Source organism: Syngnathus typhle, linkage group LG5 (assembly GCF_033458585.1).
Source record: "Syngnathus typhle isolate RoL2023-S1 ecotype Sweden linkage group LG5, RoL_Styp_1.0, whole genome shotgun sequence".
NCBI lineage: Eukaryota > Metazoa > Chordata > Actinopteri > Syngnathiformes > Syngnathidae > Syngnathus > Syngnathus typhle.
The window spans coordinates 4,642,923-4,664,246 of NC_083742.1; the positions used below are offsets into that span (position 1 = coordinate 4,642,923).

Here is a 21,324-nt window from a genome sequence, read left to right on the forward strand (position 1 = left end):
TTAAGACCCCAGCCTTAAATAGACCAAATCCACATTGATTCTACATTCTTGACACTGCCATGACTCCCGGATTGCAATAGCAACGTATTTTAGTTGTTGAGATACATCAGCAAAATCTCACAGGCTATTACTGCTGAGGTTCGATGCCAAAAGAATCTGAGTCAGTCTGAATTTTTTGAAAGATTCCATGGATTCTGAAACAAAATAGTCAATTTTTTCATATTAAATGCAAATTATTTGCCAACAAAAATATACTTTTACGAGGGCTAATGGGATATCTTATTCTGTTTGTGTGTGTAGGATGCATAATGTCAGATATCCTGGTGTATTTCTTTTGCTAATATCAAATAAGGTCGGAGTTAGGGTTGCACCAGACAATTCACATTGCCGTAATAATTTGGTCTATAGTCACTAGTTTGTGAAAGGAACTCAATTAAAGCAATTTTTGCATGATCAAGATCAGTCTACTATCTGCATTGTCTTCTCACAAAATCGAAATAATTGCCCCAAACATTTTAGTGGCACCATAGCTTTTCTCATGCTGCTCTCCCCCACCACATTATACTGATGTCATGGTTGTACAAGACATTGCCACACTACTGTCAGCAATATCACAGGCCAGCATTAAGTGTGGACAAGGCACGCATTTGTCAGCCTTTGCTTTGGATTTCATAATACTAATACATTCACTTTTCAAATACGGTAACTGTTTCTGCTGTTTGGCTGTTGCTGTTTTAGATTTGCTTTCTGCTTGCATTCAAGTTATATCTCTGTCGTTCATTCGTTTCACATGTGCTCTTTGTTTTACTTTATCTCACCTTTTCTGCATAGCTTCCATAAAAAAACTTCAAGAGCAGAATGAGTTACACCAGGCGAGCAGAGCTAAAATGGCAGAGGGAATGACTCTAGCCCTGGACAAAAAGGACCAGGTAAATGTAGATCTGACCCACATGTACACTACGGTGGAAATGTACTGTTTTTTGCCATGTATAATGCGCAAAATCTAACTAATTTATTGTCCTAAAATCTGGGGTGCGCATTATACATGGGTACAAAAAAAAAAGTTATTTATTTATTTTTTTTAAATACAGAGGCCGCCATTACAGATGCGCTTTCTTCTCTGCTGTTCACTTCAAACACGCTCCATATGAACACAATGCTCTCGTATCAGAGGCTTGCTAGATCACCTGCTCGTTTGCTGTCACAATGTACCCTACACAAATCCGAAACATTTCTTCGCTATTGAGTATGCTAGCGCATGCGCAGTGATACTGACCGGCAGAATAACATCCGGTTGTTCCCAAAGATGATCTTTTTTCTGAAATAATTTTACGTTCACGGACTTAAGTAGGAGTCTCTCTCTGTCTCTCTCTGTCTCTCTCTGTCTCTCTCTGTCTCTCTCTCTCTGTCTCTCTCTCTCTGTCTCTCTCTCTCTGTCTCTCTCTCTCTGTCTCTCTCTCTCTCTGTCTGTCTGTCTGTCTCTCTCTCTCTCTCTCTCTCTCTCTCTCTCTCTCTCTCTCTCTCTCTCTCTCTGTCTGTCTGTCTGTCTGTCTGTCTGTCTGTCTGTCTGTCTGTCTGTCTCTTCTTACTTAGCTTACTTGGCTTTCCAAAAACTCCGGTTTAAGAAGGGGGACATTTAATTGCTTTGTTATGTATTCAAATTGTCTTGTTGATCCGAAACACTTAAAATTGGATTTGGAAAAAAAAAAGTCTGAAATCGGGAAGGGTGTGAATACATTTTCATGGAACTCTAATTAGTCACATTATTGTGGTCTGACATCGTTGTTGTCTATACTTTACCGACAGGAATGGATGGAGAAGTTGGCTGTAGTGGAAAAGGTAAGCGTTGTGTTGTGATCATCATCTATCTTGTTTTTGAATACAGTGAGCCCTCGTTTTTTGTGGGAGATACTTTCCAGAACCACCCGTGAAGAAAAAGAAATCGAAAATAGGAACAGTATATGCATAATTTAGAAATTTAAATACCAATGTATTGAACCTTCCTACAGTGTTTCTTGTTGGCCGCTAGAGCATGGTTGTATTGTAAGTCAATTAGAAGAGTGTTTACCTTGCCAAGCAACCCAAAGTGTACAACCTCAGAATTACGTATAGCGAAATCAAAGTGAGTCACGGTTAAAGTTAAAAAAACTTAAAGTCCCAATGATCGTCACACACACATCTGGGTGTGGTGAAATTTCCCTGTGGGATTTTGATCCATCCCTAGGGGGAGAGGGGAGCAGTGAGCAGCAGCGGTGCCGCGCCCGGGAATCATTTGGCGATCTAACCCCCCAATTCCAACCCTTAATGCTGAGTGCCAAGCAGGGAGGCAATGGGTCCCATTTTTATAGTCTTTGGTATGTCTCAGGCCACTGAGCTAGTTGTGCATGAATGTCCTGCTTCATTCTTGCCAAGTAAGCAATATTAAAGCTTTTTAACCCTCCTCAATGCGCGTCATAAACCTTCAACATTCCCTTAAAAAACATTCCCACACTGTTCTGTGCATATATTGTACCTTTACAGTAAATAGAAGAACAAACACGTGATATTGTCACGTGTCCCAACTCCTTCTCCACATGCTTGTCCTCAGTGAAACACATTGTTCAGAGGCACGCCCCGTGCTATAAGCGCTCATTGCCGTTGTCCCAACTCTTTCCGCACGGTGGTGCATCTTTCCTTGGTGGACGGCTGTGTCATGTCTCTGGTCTCGCCCTGCTGGCCAGCAAAAGCGCCCTCCGCGCTAGACCTCGGGGGCGTGCGTCATCAATACAGAACTACGTGTTCTATTCGGCGCTGATTGCCACCACCTGTACCGTGTTACCCACTGATTAAGGCGTGTATATAGACACCGTTCGTCGCCGGTCAGTCATTGCCGTTTCGTCTGCTTTGACACACGCACGCCTGCCACCTGATTCCAGTTTGCCTGATCCGCTGTGTAGTGGTACGCCTGGCTGCTTGTCTGCCTTGACACATGCACGCCTACCATCTGATTCCTGTTTGCCTGATCCTCTGTGTAACAAGATGCCACTGCAACGCACAACGCGAGCTCGCTGACCAGCTCGTCAGTCGCCTCGTGCACCTGCTCTGCAAGCGTTCCAGCCACCCTTTTCCTCTTCTCGCATTCCCTAAATAAACAGTCCATGTTGCACATGGTTATCCTGCCTCGTTCGTAGGCTTGTCTGCAATGACGCACATTGCTCAGAGGCAAGCCCCGCGCAATCAGCGTATAAACACCGTCACTTATAAACCCGCGAAGAAGCGCGTTCGCAAAAGGCGAAGCGTGAATTGGCGAGATAACACTGTAATTCATTATTTGACTTCACATCATCATTTCCAAGATTAGAAGGCTCAACCTGCATGTGTTTGTTTAGGAGAAGACTGCCTTATCAGCAAGACTTGATGAGATGATGGAGCAAAGCTTGACACTCTTCCAGAAGAGGGATGATGTGGATGAACTGGAGGGATATCAGCAACAAGAAATTGCTAAAGTCAAACATATGGTGTGTGTGTGTGTGTGTGTGTGTGTGTGTGTGTGTGTGTGTGTGTGTGCGCGTGTGTGTGTGTGTGTGTGTGTGTGCGTGTGTGCGTGTGTGCGTGTGTGCGTGTGTGTGTGTGTGCGCGTGCGTGTGTGTGTGCGCGTGCGTGCGTGCGTGCGTGCGTGTGAAATACATATGAATGAAATACAATGACATCTACTACACACGTCAGCGCAGTTCGGAATCTGCTTAGAATTCATCGAAATTGTCCGGCCGACGATATATTACATTGATTAATACATTGAGTCTATATTCCGTGTTGAACAATCTTAGGTCCATGTAAAATCTTCTCCAATTACTATTTAAGGCAAATTTTAGTTATTTTCCTAGAGTAGCAGTAAGGTCCCTGACAGAATTTGAAATATATGAAAATCCTGAACAAATGTTCAGAAAGTGAATTTCCATAGGCTGGGAGCTCAGTGTACAGTAGTCCGGTCACGATGATAACTTTAACAAAGCTTTTCTGCCTTGTTTCGGAACTGCAAACACAGACTATAATTGTAGGTTTACATCTAGGCTTGCTTGTTTGTCATCGCCTGTTGTCTACCAGTTGCTGAGAAAAGAAGAACAGCTCAGTCAGCATGAACGGGACCTACAGCAGCAGGAGGCTGAACTTCATTCTACGAAGCAGAGGCTTTCCGAAACTCAGGGGAAACTTCAAGCTTTACAAAATCAACTTGAAGAGAGCTCCAGATGCACAGCTGAGCTGGAAATAGAACGGTAAAAAGGCACATTTTGATTTTATTCTTCACTTGTTTGTTTTTGGTCAGGAGCTCAGCATAGGGAAGGAGTAGTGTTGTAGTTCACACAATTGCTTTTCACTCATCCAGTTTAGGATCAATGCCCACTCAGTTTCTGTAAGTCTGGATTTGAGCGAAGTCTCTTTTCAAATATAGTTAGACCATAACTAAATAATTTACCGTTTTTCTCCGTGTATAGTGCGCAAAATTTAACAAATTTATTGTCCTAAAATCTGGGGTGCGCATTATACATGGGTACAAAAAATTTTAAATTTTTTTATTTTTTATTTTATTTTTATTTTATTTTTTTTAAAGAAAGTCATGGTACAACAAAACCAACAACAGGACTGACCGACAAAGTCGTGGAACAAAAAGACAGGGTGACATTACCAAAGACAGGAACAGAAACCAAACAGACATCATGACAGTAACACATGCAATGATCCGACAGTGAGCGAGGGGCAGACAGGATTTAAATACAAAACACGTTACATCGATTGAGGTGACACAGGAAGAGAGGGGCGACGCGAACAGAAACTATGGCAACCTAGACACATAGCAAAACTGGGGACGAGACATAACAAATCTCCCTCGAAATAAAACTTGAAATCACCTTTCTTCTTGTTTGTTGTCAATCGCGCATCGCATTCAGCCATCCTGCCCAACACACTTAGTAAAATTCATAATTGACGACACATCGTTTGATGCGATGGTGCAATCCTTGATGGTGTGTTATTGTCAAATATTGTTTGTTTTTTAATCTCCATCGCGGACCGGACGTCATACGGAGGCCGCCATTACAGATGCGCGTTCGCTTCTCTTCGGGTTGCTAATGGGACGTCAAACCCTGCGCGTTCGCTTCTCTTCGGGTTGCTAATGGGACGTCAAACCCTGCGCGTTCGCTTCTCTTCGGGTTGCTAATGGGACACGTCAAAGGCTGCGCGTTCGCTTCTCTCCCGAATGGGGGGGGGGGGGGGGGAGGCTAATCGGATGTCAAACGCTGCGTGTTCGCTTCTCTTCCGGGGGGGTGTTAATGGGACGTTAAACGCTTTGTGTGGCGGGCTCCATCTAGTGTGGAAACTGAGAAGCTGAGCTCAAGCTTCTTGTGCGGGCCATATTCAATTATGTTTTCAGAATTTGCTGCGGGCCAATAAAAACTGGACCGTTAGTTTGGACACCCCTAATTTAGAGCAAAGAACTGTGTAGTCTGCCTGATGCCATTGCCTTTGGTCTTTTCTGTTCCACATGTAGAGTTATGTAGCTTGTTAAGTCAACCATAATATCGGATCGGTATCGGGTATCGACCGATACGCGAAGTCACTGCATCGGTATCGGTATCGAAACTGAAAAAGTCGGATCGGTGCATCTCTAGACCATACCAAAGACTATAAAAATGGGACCCATTGCCTCCCTGCGTGTGTGACGATCATTGGGACTTAAAAAAAAAAAAAAAAAGAAAAATTAAAAAAAAAATCATAAAAATTGGGTGCGTATTATACATGGGTACAGGCTTTTTTCCAGCATCAGCATGCCATTTTTAGGGTGCGTATTATACATGGGGACTCACTATACACAGAAAAAAACGGTAGTCCAAAATCTAAATCATAATTCAAAAACAAGATTTTATAAATGTAAAGCCATTAATCAAAGGTCTGAACACCTGGAGTCAAATGCACTGTTTGTAAGTCTTAGCAAAAATTCCCAAATTCATTAATTGTTTGTAAAGTCACTGCATTACACTTTAGTGTTTTATGCACAAAAAAATTTACAGAAGGGTGATAACAGAAAGATAAATAATTCGAATTTGATATGAACACTTAACAATGTATGGATTCTGAAAAGATTATTTGAATCATCCGCATTGGTTTGGATATATATGTTGCAGGGGTGTACAATAAAATACCAATTACAATATGAAATGATTTAGCCGTCAAAGTGGAACAATTTGATTCGGTTCTAAATTAGTTTTTTTTTCTTTTTTTTTTTTTTTTCAATTTGCTCAACATGTAACAATGAACTTGAAATGTGTCAATTCTGTCCAATGTACCACGATGCAATACATATCGATATATTTTGAAGTGGAATTATTCAGTTTGAGTTGATGCATACGCATATTTAGAATTAATAACCAATTTGATTGAACCGCATTGTTTGTTACACCCTTAGTATGTTGTAACAAAACTTGATTTATGCAGAGAGGAGCTGCTACTGCTCAGAGAAGAGACAGAAAAGAAAATTGGAGATTTGGAGGGACAAAACCAGAAGCTACAGTTGGCTATCCAACAGGTCTCAGCAGACATGCAGAGGGTCAGTCTGAATTTCTCAAGTCTTTTCATGTTTTAACTGTTATTTATTATGAATAGCCCACTAAAACTCGACATTTTTATCTTTCAGTCACAGAGTATGCTGTCGTTTTCAGAGAGGTCCCTCCAGGATCTTCAGACCGAATATAATACCTTAAAGTCAAAACAACAAAAGGTAAAAGAACAAACAAATTTACTTGTCGAACAACTTTAACTCTTTACTGAAGTAATCGATGCATTATCTAGCTCTTTATGCAACAGCATTTATTTTAATAGGTTGAATGTAGGAATTCATATAGTGTATATTTGAACATGATTTATTGAATTGATTAGGCTGCTGTGACAGAGGAGGACAAGGAGCGCATGTTGGGGCATCTTCAGAAGAAAGTGAACACCTTAGAGAGGCAATTGCAAGGAAACCTGAGCCAGGATGACCATCTACTTGAGCTTCTTCAGGAGGTGAATGAAAAAAGCAAACTAAATTACCCTCACTGTATTAATGAAGGTTTGCAATCTGCCAGGGTAAGCTCATTGATTCTATCTGGTTTTGCTTATGCAGAGGTCCAGTCTCGAGCAAAGACTGGAAGAGACCAGAACAGAACTACTCGAATTTCGGACCATTCATGCTGATAAAGTCAGCTCCTTCGAGGCACAGGTGCTGATCAAATTCTATGATCCTTGGTTCACACGACTGTTGCTGTCTCTTTAATACAATGCAAATACAGTGGAGCCTCGGTTTTTGACCACAATCCGTTCCAGAAAGCTGTTCGAGAAGTGAATCGTTTGAATCATGTTTTCCTATTACAAATAATGGAAAAAAATTTGATCGGTTCCAAGCAAAAAAACCCCGCCTTTTTTAAGCATTTTTTCATTTGTGCATTTTTGTCCGATCGCGCAACTGCAGCGCACCGCCGAACGCGCAACTGTAGCGAGTCGCCAACCGCGCAACTGCACCGCGCTAGTCGCATTATTGTGACAGAGCGATCGCTAAAATTTTGAAAATATTTTTAAAGTCCTGATGTTCTTTCCAAAATTTAAGTGGACCTCAGTGCGCAAGGAGCTTAATTTGGTCCGATCGCGCTCCCGCAGCGCGCCGGGCGCTCACTGTCGCATTGCTTTAAGAGCGTCTTTGTGTTTTAGGATGGCTTTACTGCTCCCACTTGCTTCTTTTGGAGGAATGATTAGAGTTGATGCAGTCCTCAGCGTAACGAGAATGTAATAACGAACGGAGTCAGTTGGCATGCGGGTCCTCTCGGCTCATCTCGCGAGGTTCGACAACCAAATTTCGTCCGACATCCGAAGCAAAAAAATCTCGAATCTTTTGTTCGAATACCGATTTGTTAGAGAACCATGACGTTCGAAAACCGAGGCTCCACTGTATATTCTTGCAAGTATATTCAATACATTGTTACAGAAAAATACAGAATATGTTATAAGGACTTCTCAAAATAGTTCACAAGGAATTGACTCAAAATAATTCACAAGGAATTGAGAAAGCCCAGTCAAGATTTGAGGGTCTAGGGCAGGGGTCGGGAACCTTTTAGGCGGACAGAGCCATAAATGCCCATTTAAAAAAAATAATTTATTGTGAGAGCCATACCATTAAAAAAAAAAACGATAGGCTAAATACAATACATGTACCGTATTTTTCGGACTAAAAGTCGCTCCGGAGTACAAGTCGCATCAGCCATAAAATGCACAATGAAGAGGAAGAAAAACATATGTAAGTCGCACTGGAGTTTAAGTCGCATTTTGGGGGAAATTCTTTTTACAAAATCCAACACCAATGTCAGACATGAACCAGCAACAACAGGCTAAACGATACGGTATGCTACTGTGACATAAACACAAATGAGGAGCTGAGAACGGGCCTGACGTAACATTAACAGTTATTCAAATAACTATAACATAAATAACACGTTTATCAAACCATCTGTGTCACTCCAAATCATTAAATCCATCGATCAAATTTGTCGTTCTTTCTGTAAACAACGCCGCGTGTGCAGCGCGCTGCTGACTTCGGCCTCGTCGTCAGTTGCAGTTCAAATTATTCCACAGGCCCATATAACAATATATAAACTATATATCAAATAACAATAATATAAAAAACAATTTTATCGAACCATCCGTGTCACTCCAAATCATTAAATCCATCGGAATATTCATCCTTTGTGTGTAAAAAATAAAACACACAGCTGTTGACGCCGGAACTATGTGCGCCGCTGACGTCAGACTAAATATATCAAATAAATATAATATAAACAACAATTTTAACGGACCATCCGTGTCACTCCAAATCATTAAATCCATCGGAATGTTCATCTTCTGTGTCAATAAAAAAGCAAAATAAAACGGCTGTTGACTCCAGACCTACGTGCGCCACTGACGTCAGCCTCGTCGTCAGTTGCGGCTCCAATTATTCCACAGATCTAGTATATAGTAACTATATAACACATCTACCGTAAAATCCGGACTATTAGCCGCACCGGATTATAAACCGCACCAGCTAAAATTGGGGGATATTTTAGTTTTTTTTCTTATATAAGCCGCACCGGACTATAAGCCGCACGTGCACACGCGTTTTTCACAAAGAAAGACCGTTCACAGAAAGCCTTTTTAAAGTTTTAATAACATACTTTGACATGTCTTTCTAAACATTGCCTGTGACGCAGCAGTAGTACCGCAGCAACAAGGAAGTGTGCACACGAGTTATTAACAAAGAAAGACTGGACACAGAAAGCTTTTTTAAAGTTTTAATAACATACCTTAACATTTCTTTCCAACGCGAGTTATTAACAAAGAAAGACTGGACACAGAAAGCTTTTTTTTAAAGTTTTCATACCATACCTTAACATTTCTTTCCAAACACTGCCCGTGTCGCGGCAGTAATACCGCAGCAACACGGAAGTAACACAAGACTAATAGGGCTGGATTAAAAAAAACATACCCGGTAAAAGTCACTGAGACGCGGCGATAACACAGCAGCAACACGGTAGTACAGCACCAACAGGGCTGGTTAAAAAACATACCAGTAAATGTAAAAAAAGAGCTTCATCGTCTTCATCTTCCTCCTGTGCAATGGCCAAGCCTTCCTCCTCAGCGTCCGATTGGAATAGCGTTAGATATCCTTCGCCTCACTCACTCTCTCTTTCGTCGTCGCTTTTATGCATTTCTTCGAGTGTGATGAGGGTCTGTTCATGGTAATTTTATTCATGCACAAACCGCTAAATTACATTAAACTAGCGAGCGACACGTTTCGCTCCAGAGTCGACGGGACCACGAAACTACTCTAAACAGGAAAGTCCCACACGTGTAAACTGTCCCACCGGAACTCTGTAACGTGAACTTAGGTTCCGGGTGAATTATGTCAACCCACTACAACGGCGCCATTTAAGCCTCGGGGTTTAAAGTAACCTTCTGAATAAAATGCATTAAAAGTTCACGTTCATTACAACTTGTTTTTGGTGAGCAAAATGTCAGAAGAATTGAATTTAAATGCTGATTGATTGAAAAGTTTTTTTTTTGCCATTTTTCACATGTCCTGAGTGTTGTTAGTCACCTAAATGTTGAACAGAGGCTGTGTTTTATCGAAGTCAAATAACTTGTTTGGCACGCTCAAACATCCATCCATTTTCTGAACCGCTTAGTCCCCACGGGGGTCGCGGGCGTGGTGGAGCCTATCCCAGCCGTCATCGGGCAGTAGGCGGGGGACGCTCTGAACCGGTTGCCAGCCAATCGCAGGGCACACAGAGACAAACAACCATTTGCACTCGCACTCATACCTAGGGACAATTTGGAGTCTTCAATCAGCCTACCAAGCATGTTTTTGGGATGTGGGAGGAAACCGGAGTGCCCGGAGAAAACCCACGCGGGCCCGGGGAGAACATGCAAACTCCACACAGGGACGTGCTACCCAGTGCGCCACCGAGCCGCCACGCTCAAACATGGCGAATAAAAAACTCTTGAATCTTTAAGTGATCAAGTCATCACAAAAATCACGAAAAAATCCTTATATAAGCCGCACCTGAGTATAAGCCGCAGGGTTCAAAATTTTGGAAAAAAGTCGCGGCTTATAGTCCGGAATTTACGATATATTGTAGCGTTACCAAAGTACCAGGCAATCGTGGGTTTGGTAACCGACTCTTTTTATTTCACAAAACAGTAGCAGAGCCTCCTCTCTCTACAAATGCGAATTCTACGGTCCACTCACTCAGAAATGTTCGGTAATCGTCATCTTTTTTCCTCTTCGCCATCTTTCTTGCTTGCCTGGCACACACCAGCTAGCTAGCTGAAATTTTAAATAAAGCGGATGGAATTTTACCTCTCACAACCCCGTAGGTCCAATAAAAATCACGCTTTTTCGTCCGACCTGGCGTCACCCTTCTGTACAGCGAAGGGCAGCTGCGATTGGCTGATAGGACGCAACCGTGGATTTCAGCGGTAGAAAACAGATGGGATGGATTGCAAACGTGATCATATTTTATATTTTGAAAGCTAATTTAACATTTTGGTTTCAGTGGGTCTATTTTTTACTTTGATAATATAACCAAAATTATTTATGACTTAAATTGTGTAAACAAATGTCAGATTTGTCCGCGAGCCATACGCAGTCACCAAAAGAGCCATATCTGTCTCGCAAGCCATAGGTTCCCGACCACTAGTCTAGGGCACCAAATTGCCATTTTGCACCACTGGAATACTATTAAGATAGTATTTACATGTTTGTAGTATTTTACACTTGAGTTTTAAAATCATGGTGAAATGTGGGATTTAAAGTGCTGAAGATGAGTCATGAGAGTTATCAGCTTTCCTTAAAAAAAAAAAAATGAAGACAATAAAACTTCCAACTCAGCCGACTCCCCTAGAAATATAAATTTTATTGAACTGCTAACTCTGTGTTGTTAAAATGTTGCATTCTATAATATTATTGTGCTGTTTTTTTTCCAGATAACAACCCTGGAGCAGCAGGTCCAAGAAAGTTGTGATCGACTTAAGAGTGCACAGCAGCAGATTGAAGTGAAAGAACAGCAGACAGAAAAATTGGTTAGTTGTAATTCTACAAAGTCGACATTGTCATATTCTGAGCTTAATTTTGTAACTGTTAATTATACACACAAAACATGATTTTGCCCACCCGCACAGTTAGACGTGTCACACAAGTTGCAAATAAACTGTACTCTTAATTATAATGAGAATACGAAAAATGTCAAAAAATGTTAGATGTGAACACAGTATGCTGTACATGAGTGAAGTGATTGTTCTTTTTAAATGAGAACATGAGAAGTAGGCAAATACTTTTTTACGGCATTGTAGCCTTGAGTCTTATGCTTTTTATCATATATGCGTCAAGGGAAAAAGAAAGAAAAGATAGATTCACCGCTTTATTTTTACTCCATTTACAAAACGATCTATCAAGTGGTCAGGGTTGTATTTAACTTTCAAACATAATATCGACACCCAGGAAAATACTCAATAGTGCGGGGTTTCATGTTCAAACAAGACTGGCTGGTTTAGCCTTCCTGCCGCTGCCTCACTGGCCATACAGGAGAACATGAAACTGCAAGTGAGGTTATAGTGAGGATTGCCTGACAGAGTGCGCATGGCAAATACTGAGCATGCGCACCGTAGTATCAATACCATGACAAATTAGTATTATGCTGTGATCGGTTACAGGATGTGTAGCAATACTTTTGTCAACACTACAAGTGCTGCATTTTGTTTTTCAGAAAGGAGAGTGGAGTGCAAACAAAGCCTTTTTGGATCAGCAGATGTGTTTGTTGCAGCAGCAGAGTCTTGAGAAGACAAACAGACTGGAGGAGACTATCACCGCTTTACAAACAGATATATGCAGAATGGAAGACACAATGGTAAACTTTTAAAAATTCTCAATAGTTCTAACTATTAAGGTTTGGAAAATGTAAACCCTCCTCCAAAGCACCAATCTTATTGCATTAACCTTAATCCTTAACCTTTTTTCCACCATGGCACCGGTTCATTAAAGTCCAAGGTTTTCACGGACGAGCAACCATTCGTCTCGTGGGGTGGGTGAGGAGGATTTTCATTGTTCGATCGTGTCAATTTTTACCACACTTTTTCTCAACGATGTTTTTAAAGCACTGGTCCTGAAAAGGAAAAAAAAAATACATTATATCATCATGTTCCAATTCAGTTATAAGGTCTGTGCTTTATTTCTTTATTTTATTTTCAGTACAAAAAAATATCATATAAAAAAATAAATAAAAATAAACAAACAAACAAACAAACAAACAAATAAATAAATAAATAAATAAATAAATAAATAAATAAATAAATAAATAAATAAATAAATAAATAAATAAATAAATAAATAAATAAATAAATAAATAAATAAAACCATTTTTATCTGCTGTTCAAATACGTGTACAAGAGTTGAAGCGAGCCAATGAGCGAAAACCGCCAGTGACCACGCACTTATTAATTCCCAACTCAAGTTGGCACGTGTACTCACATGAGAGTTGTTTATCTTCGCTAAAACATACTACTGCATTTGTTGATGCTCAGCAGTCTGTCTTATATATTTAATAAATCTGTGTGTGAGGGACATACGGCCACGAAACCGACTGAAAGGGCACGACAGCGGCAAGAAAGTACATTACCACTGCCAGTGTCTGACAGTACTGTGCTCCACTGGCGCAATGTGTAGAAGCCACACCAAAAATGACGGCATTTCGACAGTCACGTCTCTCCGCGTACCTGCTGAGATATTCGAACCATGCGAAATCTCCCTTGCAGAAAGCATTGCGGAAGATAGTGTATCCTACTGCCCAATTTTTTGTTTTCATTTATGTTAAATGTATATAGACCGTTCACCCCAAACTGTTGTTAACAATAGTTTATTGAATAAAAAATAAAATAAAATTTCGTTGTTTTGTACTTCTATAGTGGGTGAAGTGTTGTTCATATACAGTAGACACTTTTTACTGCCTTCTATCGTCTGGGAGAATATCGACTGCACTCTGTGGCATTCTGCGCAGAGTATGAAAGGCTGCAAAACATCCGCACATCTCATTTGCGCAGGGAGCGTAAATGTGTCAAACATAAACCAAGTTTTAGCAGCCATCTTGAACCAGATTTCTATGGTGATGATTTGCCCACCTCTGGATAAAACTGTTAATTTTGGATGACTGTGTGCCTTTATTTTTCCATTTTTTGACGAGTTAATATTTTTTTTAATTCATGCTTGGCCGTTTACTGGAACCTGTGAAACCAGGGCTGCCAATTTGCACAAAACCAGAAAAGCGAATTGTATACCATATTATCTGGATTGGATATGATGTCACGCACTCTGCATTTATTTATTTTATTATTCCATTAGTTGTGCCCTCTTTGAGGTGACATTGGAAAATGAAGCATATTAATGATAATAGTGTAACCCTACTCTATATACAGTATACCGTTTTTTTCCGTGTATAGTGCGCAATATTTTACTAATTTATTGTCCTAAAATCTGGGGTGCGTATTATACATGGGTACAAAGAAAAAAATTTTTAATTTTTTTTTTTTTAATTTTTTTTTTTTTTTTTTTTTTTTTTTTTTAAATAAAGTCATGGTACAACAAAACCAACAACAGGACTGACCGACAAAGTCGTGGAACAAAAAGACAGGGTGACATTACCAAAGACAGGAACAGAATGACAGTAACACATGCAATGATCCAACGGTGAGCGAGGGGCAGACAGGACTTAAATACAAAACACGTTACATCGATTGAGGTGACACAGGAAGAGCGGGGTGACACGAACAGAAACTATGGCAACCTAGACACATAGCAAAACTGGGGACGAGACATGACAAATCTCCCCCGAAATAAAACTCACCTTTCTTCTTGTTTGTTGTCAATCGCGCATCGCATTCAGCCATCCTGCCCAACACACTTAGTAAAATTCATAATTGACGACACATCGTTTGATGCGATGGTGCAATCGATGGTGTGTTATTGTCAAATATTGTTTGTTTTTTAATCTCCATCGCGGACCGGACGTCATACGGAGGCCGCCATTACAGATGCGCAGAACGGTTGCGCAAGACACGTCAGCTATATAAAGAGCGAGAGTTCAGTTCTCCACCTATTAGTTTCAATTCACAGTTTAATTAGCAGTTTCAATCAGCAAATAACAAAATGCGTATTACAGGTAATATTTTATTTCACAACACTTTGCCTTGTTCCTTTCGTCTCTGCTGTTCATTTCAAACACGCTCCATACGACCGCAATGCTCTTGTATCAGACGCTCGCTCGATCACCTGCTAGTTTGCCGTCTGTCACAATGTACCCTACACAAATCCGAAACATTTGTTGCGGCTCCGAGTCACGACGAGGGGCAAGTTTTGGTTTCCAAGGGTGTTTTTATTCCTCTTCAACGTCTCTCCCATACAGAGCCGCCGTGTGCGCACGGAGCGCGGTGGTGCGTTTAGGGGCAGTCGGAGAAATCAACGCCAACAAAAAAATGACATCCAGCCTAGTTAAGACCATACCAAAGACTTTAAAAATGGGACCCATTGCCTCCCTGCGTGTGTGACGATCTTTGGGACTTAAAAAAAAAAAAAAAAAAAAAAAATTTAAAAAAAAATTCATAAAAATTGGGTGCGTATTATACATGGGTACAAGCTTTTTTCCAGCATCAGCATGCCATTGTTAGGGGTGCGTACTATACATGGGGGCGCACTATACATGGAAAAAAACGGTATGTAGTTTCATCACTTGGTCCAAGTGCTCCAAATGCATCCTGGTGATGGTTAAAAATGTTACCAAACGGAATGTTGTTGTCTATATGTGTGTTATCTTGCAAAGTCAGATTTGTTTTTTAATTCAAATATCACATAATTTACCTGACAAAAGTTGCTTGTTTAACTATTTCAACAGCAGGTATGGTGATGGAACAAACTGTTCATATTCACATTCATTATGGGCCAATCACATCATCAAAAAGCATGTATACACTATGTACAGCACATAAGAAAGCAAAACGAGAAGCAATCAGTTTCTCTTCAGGCTGCTTTGAATAATACTGAAAAGATAGTAAGATAAGATAAAGAATAAGATTGTAATAAAGTATGTATCTCATAACTATTTCAACAGCAGGTATGGTGATGGAACAAACTGTTCATATTCACATTCATTATGGACCAATCACGTCATCAAAAAGCATGTATACACTATGTACAGCACATAAGAAAGCAAAACGAGAAGCAATCAGTTTCTCTTCAGGCTGCTTTGAATAATACTGAAAAGATAGTAAGATAAGATAAAGAATAAGATTGTAGTAAAGTATGTATCTCAGTGAAGCTGTCACTTCATAGAGATACATACTTTATTCCTCATTGGAGAGAAATAGAATGTAAAAAGCAAACATTTCATTATTGCATCAGTAGGCAGATTGATAGTCGGTTCTCCTTGTTGCTGCAAATTTGTTTTTGTACAGCACGCAAATCAGAGTTTTATATGGGATTGGGCATGACTTGACCAACCACAATAGCATCAGATTGAATCTGGACAAGAGGGTTTCATTATGAGATTACAAAACTGAGATCATGGTCCTTCTGCCTTGCAGGGTTTCGTTCCAATGCCAGGGATGAACCAATATTCTCAGAGCTGTCGTCTTATTATGGATGATGTGGGCCATGGATCATATTAAAACAAGAGGCTAATTCTTTTCCATCACTTTTCTTGCTCTAGGCTGACCTTGAGAGGCAACGAGATCAGGCAAATGTCACGCTGAAACAGCAAATAGAAGAGTTGGAACAGTGCAAGGTCATAGCTGCTAATGATTGGAATACCTATTGTATAATGGTTATGTGTTTAAAAAATTTAATTTGGTAATCTAAATTTAAAAACTGCTCGCACTCTGTTGCAGGTGGAGTTGGAAGGCAGGCAGACAGTTAGCACTGAAATCGCCAAAGCTCTAGAGGAAAGCAGGCGACAGAGAGAAGAACTACAAACACAGGTCTGTTGGAATCATGCATCATGTTTTCCTATTCCAATTTATGGGTCTACTGTGTGTTTGTTACATGAAGTGTAGAATGTTATGTGCTTGAGTTCAGGTTGAAGTGTCGACTACTTCGCTTAAGAGATCACAACAGGAGTTGTCAACAGTCAGTGAGAAGCTGATGTTGAAAGAAAAAGACATCCAAAGGCTACATGAAGGTACATACCACAATAATTATCGACCCAATTATGATCAGGATTAGGATTAGAAATTATGTCGTTAAAAATAAAATGAAGAGGAAATCTCATGCTCCTGTACTTTGCTGACTGTGTCCTTCTTCCCATTGAATATTCCTGTCTAAACACTCCTGCTCTAAACTCACTCACTGGCAGTCATAAACAAATAAAAAAGCATGTTTTATGTGGAACTCAAATCAGTTACTCCTTTCTGCTAATTACGTCCTTGGATAATGTGCATTGAGCTCACATTAAACAAGCATAGGTTTGTTGGATTTCATCACCACGTACTGAACTATGGCTTAATTTCTTCAACTAAGGATATATACAGTGCCTTGCGAAAGTATTCGGCCCCCTTGAACATTTCGCCACATTTCAGCCTTCAAACATAAAGATATAAACTTTAAATTAAAATAATTTAATTTAAATAAAAGTGGGACACAATCATGAAGTGGAACAAAATTTATTGGATAATTTAAACTTTTTTAACAAATAAAAAACTGAAAAGTGGGTCGTGCAATATTATTCGGCCCCTTTACTTTCAGTGCAGCAAACTCACTGCAGAAGTTCAGTGAGGATCTTTGAATGATCCAATGTTGTCCTAAATGACTGATGATGATAAATAGAATGCGCCTGTGTGTAATCAAGTCTCTGTATAAATGCACGTGCTCTTTGATAGTCTCAGGGTTTTGTTTAAAGCGCAGAGAGAACCATGAAGACAAAGGAAGACACCAGGCAGGTCCGAGATACTGTTGTGGAGAGGTTTAAAGCCGGATTTGGATACAAAAAGATTTCCCAAGCTTTAAACATCTCAAGGAGCACTGTACTAGCAATTATATTGAAATGGAAGGAGTATCAGACCATTGCAAATCTACCAAGACCCGGCCGTCCCTCCAAACTTTCATCTCAAACAAGGAGAAGACTAATCAGAGATGCAGCCAAGAGGCCCATGATCACTCTGGATGAACTGCAGATAACTACAGCTGAGGTGGGAGAGTCTGTCCATAGGACAACAATCAGTCCTGCACTGCACAAATCTGGCCTTTTCTTCAAGAAGAAAGCCATTTCTCAAAGATATCCATAAAAAAGTCTCGTTTAAAGTTTGCCACAAGCCACCTGGGAGACACCAAACATGTGGAAGAAGGTGCTCTGATTCCTTCCTATGTCTGGTACATGTGAAGAAATTGACAATAAAACACATTTTGACTTTAATTCACCATATTAACCCTGTTACTGATTTCTCAAGAAAGAATGAACAGACCGCTCGCCATGATGCTTTTATTTCTAAAAAGGGATGAAATCTCTCCACATCAAGCCAAGACAAGTCACCAGTTTGGCTTGCGGAATTTTTGTTTCCGGTCTCGCAAGATCCGGTGAGGCGTTGTAGTTTTTCTGCGGAAACTGTACGTAAAAAGAGTATACATTTTATTAGGCCAAAATAAGCTTTAATCGCATGATTTAAAAAAATCATGGCATTATAAGGGGGTTGGATCAATGGCGTTAACACGTTAAACTTACACCACTAATAATAACAATATGCTATGATACATTTTGTCTCAAGGAAATACACTGTTTATAAACCTGTTACAGAGGTGCAGAGTCAGCAGGCATCATTCGTCCAGCTGCAGGACAAACTTGAGCAGCTCCGGGCCCAACGGGAGCAGATTGAGCTGGACAAAGACTCACAGTTAGCTCACCTGCGAGAAGAGCTTCTTAGCCAGAACCAACTGCAAGATGCTTATCAGACTCGGGTTCGTACCTATCTATTGGGTTCATTATACTCAATTCACATTCATGCATACTTTAAAACTCCCAGAGACTCCAGATACTATTTACAGGAACTGCTTACGGTTTCCAGCTTACAGGGTGTGCATGTATGTTGGTTGGTTTACAGATCTCCTATTTAGAGGTGGAGGTAGAGACCCTGACAGAACAGCTCCACAGCCCTGCAGTGTGCGAGGAGGACCACAATGGCAGCGTGACGGTGGATGATCTAGATCACATTCAGAAGGTTAACAAAGAGCTCGAGCAGCAGCTCAGTGATAAAAACAGGGTACAATATTATTCTTTTCATTATGTCGCTACTTATTCAAATTTCAAACAGGAACACACATTCAGTAGTTATTGCTGTTGACTTGTTCCTCACTTGTCAAGTGTATCCTTATGGAAACAAATATGATAAAGATAACATGCTGATGATATTTAGTAAATGGAGAGTAATTGAAACCACCATGTCAAGAAAGTTTGTTGTCTTTCAGACTATCAAACAACTCCAGCAGCGAATGGCAGAACTAAAAAGAACGTTGCAAAAAGAACTGGTAAGAAACATAAGTTTAATGCTTTTTTCCTCTGACTGAAACCCCTGACAAAGCACAACTCCTAGATAAAAGTCCAAATTATTAAAGTCTTACATTCTGCACATAGACTGACGCAATTATACAAACCTATAGCGATTTTAAACAAGGTGAGCTTGCATGAGCGTTACTTGGCTATTTAGTCCCTCCTGGATGACCAAGCTTCTCACCCTACCGCTAAGAGAGAGCCCGGACACCTTGTGGAGGAAACTCAATTTGGCCGCTTGTTTCAGGGATCTTGTTCTTTCGGTCATCACTCACTCTTGACTGAGGGTGGGAATATACAAAGATTGACTGGTAAATCGCAAACTTTACCTTTCGTCTCAACTTCACCACGACAGACCGGTACATAGTCTGCAATACAGCAGACGCTGTCGCTCTCACGCGCACTCCTGCCCTCGCTCGTGAACAAGACCCCAGAATACTTGAACTCCTGCACTGAACTCAGAGAGGACATTCCACCCTTTTCCATCTGAGGACCATGGTCTCAGATTTGGAGGTGGTGATTTTCATCCCAACTGCTCCAGTGAGAGTTCGAGATTATCGGTTGAATAATTCATCAGTAAAAAGCATAGATGCAACACTGAGGTCACCAAACCTGTCCCAAAAATTCTGTCCATAAAAGTTATGAAGAGAATTGGTTACAAAGTCCAACACTGACTGGAAGCAAATCGGATTTACTGCCCGCCATGCGGACCAAACTCTTGACATTGGTGATTCCCCATATTCTCGAAGCACCCTCCACAGAACCTCCCAAGGGACACAGTTTGATGCCTTCCCCAAGTCCACAAAGCACACATAGACAGGTTGGGCGAACTCCCATGCATCCTCGAGGACTCTGCTGAGGGTGTAAAGTTGATCCATTGTTCCATGGCCAAGACAAAAACCACATTGCTCCTCCTGAATTTGAGATTCGACCTCCTGACGGATCCTCCTTGCCAGCACCCCTAAATACACCTGACCAGGGAGGCTGAGGAGTGTGATTCCTCTGTTGTTGGAACACACCCTCCGGTCCCCCTTATTAAAAAGCAGGACCAACACCCTGGTCTGCCAATCCAGAGGTGCTATCCTCCATGCCCACGCAATAATAATATAGATACTTATGTTACATCTAGTAAAAGTGCTTTATCTTGCATCATCGTCCCGACTCTGTATTGTGTGAGGGCAGTAGTGGAGGTGTCATTGAGATGCCACTCAAAACAATGCAGGCATTCCTTATAAGGCTGGCCTACTTGTTAAGTTTCATTTGCTCTGGAGAAAACGAAACAGATTGTACATAACATGTAGTATTTCACTGTTTTCTGTTGAGAGTTGAAGATATTTTTCTGTATTCTTTATTTGCACACTATAGAAGCTGAAATCTGAGCCAGAAGAGGAAGCAAAAGATAAGATAGCAGAAAGTGTGGTCATAAAACAAGAAATGGTTTGTGCAGAACTGCCACCAGTGTCTAGTCCAAGCCTTCCTACTGCAAACACCACAGTGACCAATACCTCAGACCTTAATGACTTAAGAGAAATTAACTTTGAATACCTGAAGCATGTTGTTCTCAAATTCATGTCATCCAGAGAGGCTGAGGTAAGTCACCATTCCTTGGTCTAAATGGTTTGTCAAATTTAATTTAAGAATTATGTGTATATCTTATTTTTGGTTTTAGGCATATCAGCTAATACGAGCTGTGTCTGTGCTGCTGAACTTTACTCACGAGGAAGAAGACATGTTAAAGCAAACTCTGGAATATAAAGTCAGTATCAAAAATAATTTTCCACATTTTTTTTTTTATAAAAAACGGGTTAATTGTAGTAATTTGTCATCCAAGAAGTGATGGAAATCATCCATCCATCCATCCATCCATTTTCTGTACCGCTTAGTCCCCACTGGGGTCGCGGGCGTGCTGGAGCCTATCCCAGCCGTCATCGGGCAGTAGGCGGGGGACACCCTGAACCGGTTGCCAGCCAATCGCAGGGCACACAGAGACAAACAACCATTTGCACTCGCACTCACACTTAGGGACAATTTGGAGTGTTCAAGCGGCCTACCAAGCATGTTTTTGGGATGTGGGAGGAAACCGGAGTGCCCGGAGAAAACCCACGCGGGCCCGGGGAGAACATGCAAACTCCACACAGGGAGGGGCGGAGGTGGAATCGAACCCGCACCCTCCTAACTGTGAGGCGGACGTGCTACCCAAGTGCGCCAC

General features: G+C 40.9%; 1 protein-coding gene across 4 annotated transcripts in view; it reads left to right on the top strand.

The window, feature by feature from the left end:
- The window catches only part of golga1 (golgin A1), a 31,488-nt gene that overhangs the window by 7,954 nt on the left and 2,210 nt on the right, over positions 1 to 21,324 (top strand). For 3 of the 4 annotated variants that reach the window (XM_061278403.1, XM_061278404.1, XM_061278407.1), the window contains 18 exons: positions 832 to 929; positions 1,807 to 1,839; positions 3,369 to 3,497; positions 4,084 to 4,253; positions 6,469 to 6,580; positions 6,668 to 6,751; positions 6,910 to 7,035; positions 7,136 to 7,231; positions 11,524 to 11,619; positions 12,303 to 12,443; positions 16,290 to 16,364; positions 16,468 to 16,557; positions 16,655 to 16,757; positions 18,366 to 18,526; positions 18,670 to 18,828; positions 19,034 to 19,093; positions 20,481 to 20,705; positions 20,785 to 20,871. In XM_061278403.1, the coding sequence (XP_061134387.1) occupies positions 832 to 929; positions 1,807 to 1,839; positions 3,369 to 3,497; positions 4,084 to 4,253; positions 6,469 to 6,580; positions 6,668 to 6,751; positions 6,910 to 7,035; positions 7,136 to 7,231; positions 11,524 to 11,619; positions 12,303 to 12,443; positions 16,290 to 16,364; positions 16,468 to 16,557; positions 16,655 to 16,757; positions 18,366 to 18,526; positions 18,670 to 18,828; positions 19,034 to 19,093; positions 20,481 to 20,705; positions 20,785 to 20,871 (2,045 nt within the window). The remainder of the gene's footprint in view (positions 1 to 831; positions 930 to 1,806; positions 1,840 to 3,368; positions 3,498 to 4,083; positions 4,254 to 6,468; positions 6,581 to 6,667; positions 6,752 to 6,909; positions 7,036 to 7,135; positions 7,232 to 11,523; positions 11,620 to 12,302; positions 12,444 to 16,289; positions 16,365 to 16,467; positions 16,558 to 16,654; positions 16,758 to 18,365; positions 18,527 to 18,669; positions 18,829 to 19,033; positions 19,094 to 20,480; positions 20,706 to 20,784; positions 20,872 to 21,324) is intronic. The other variant, XM_061278406.1, reaches the window with a different exon arrangement.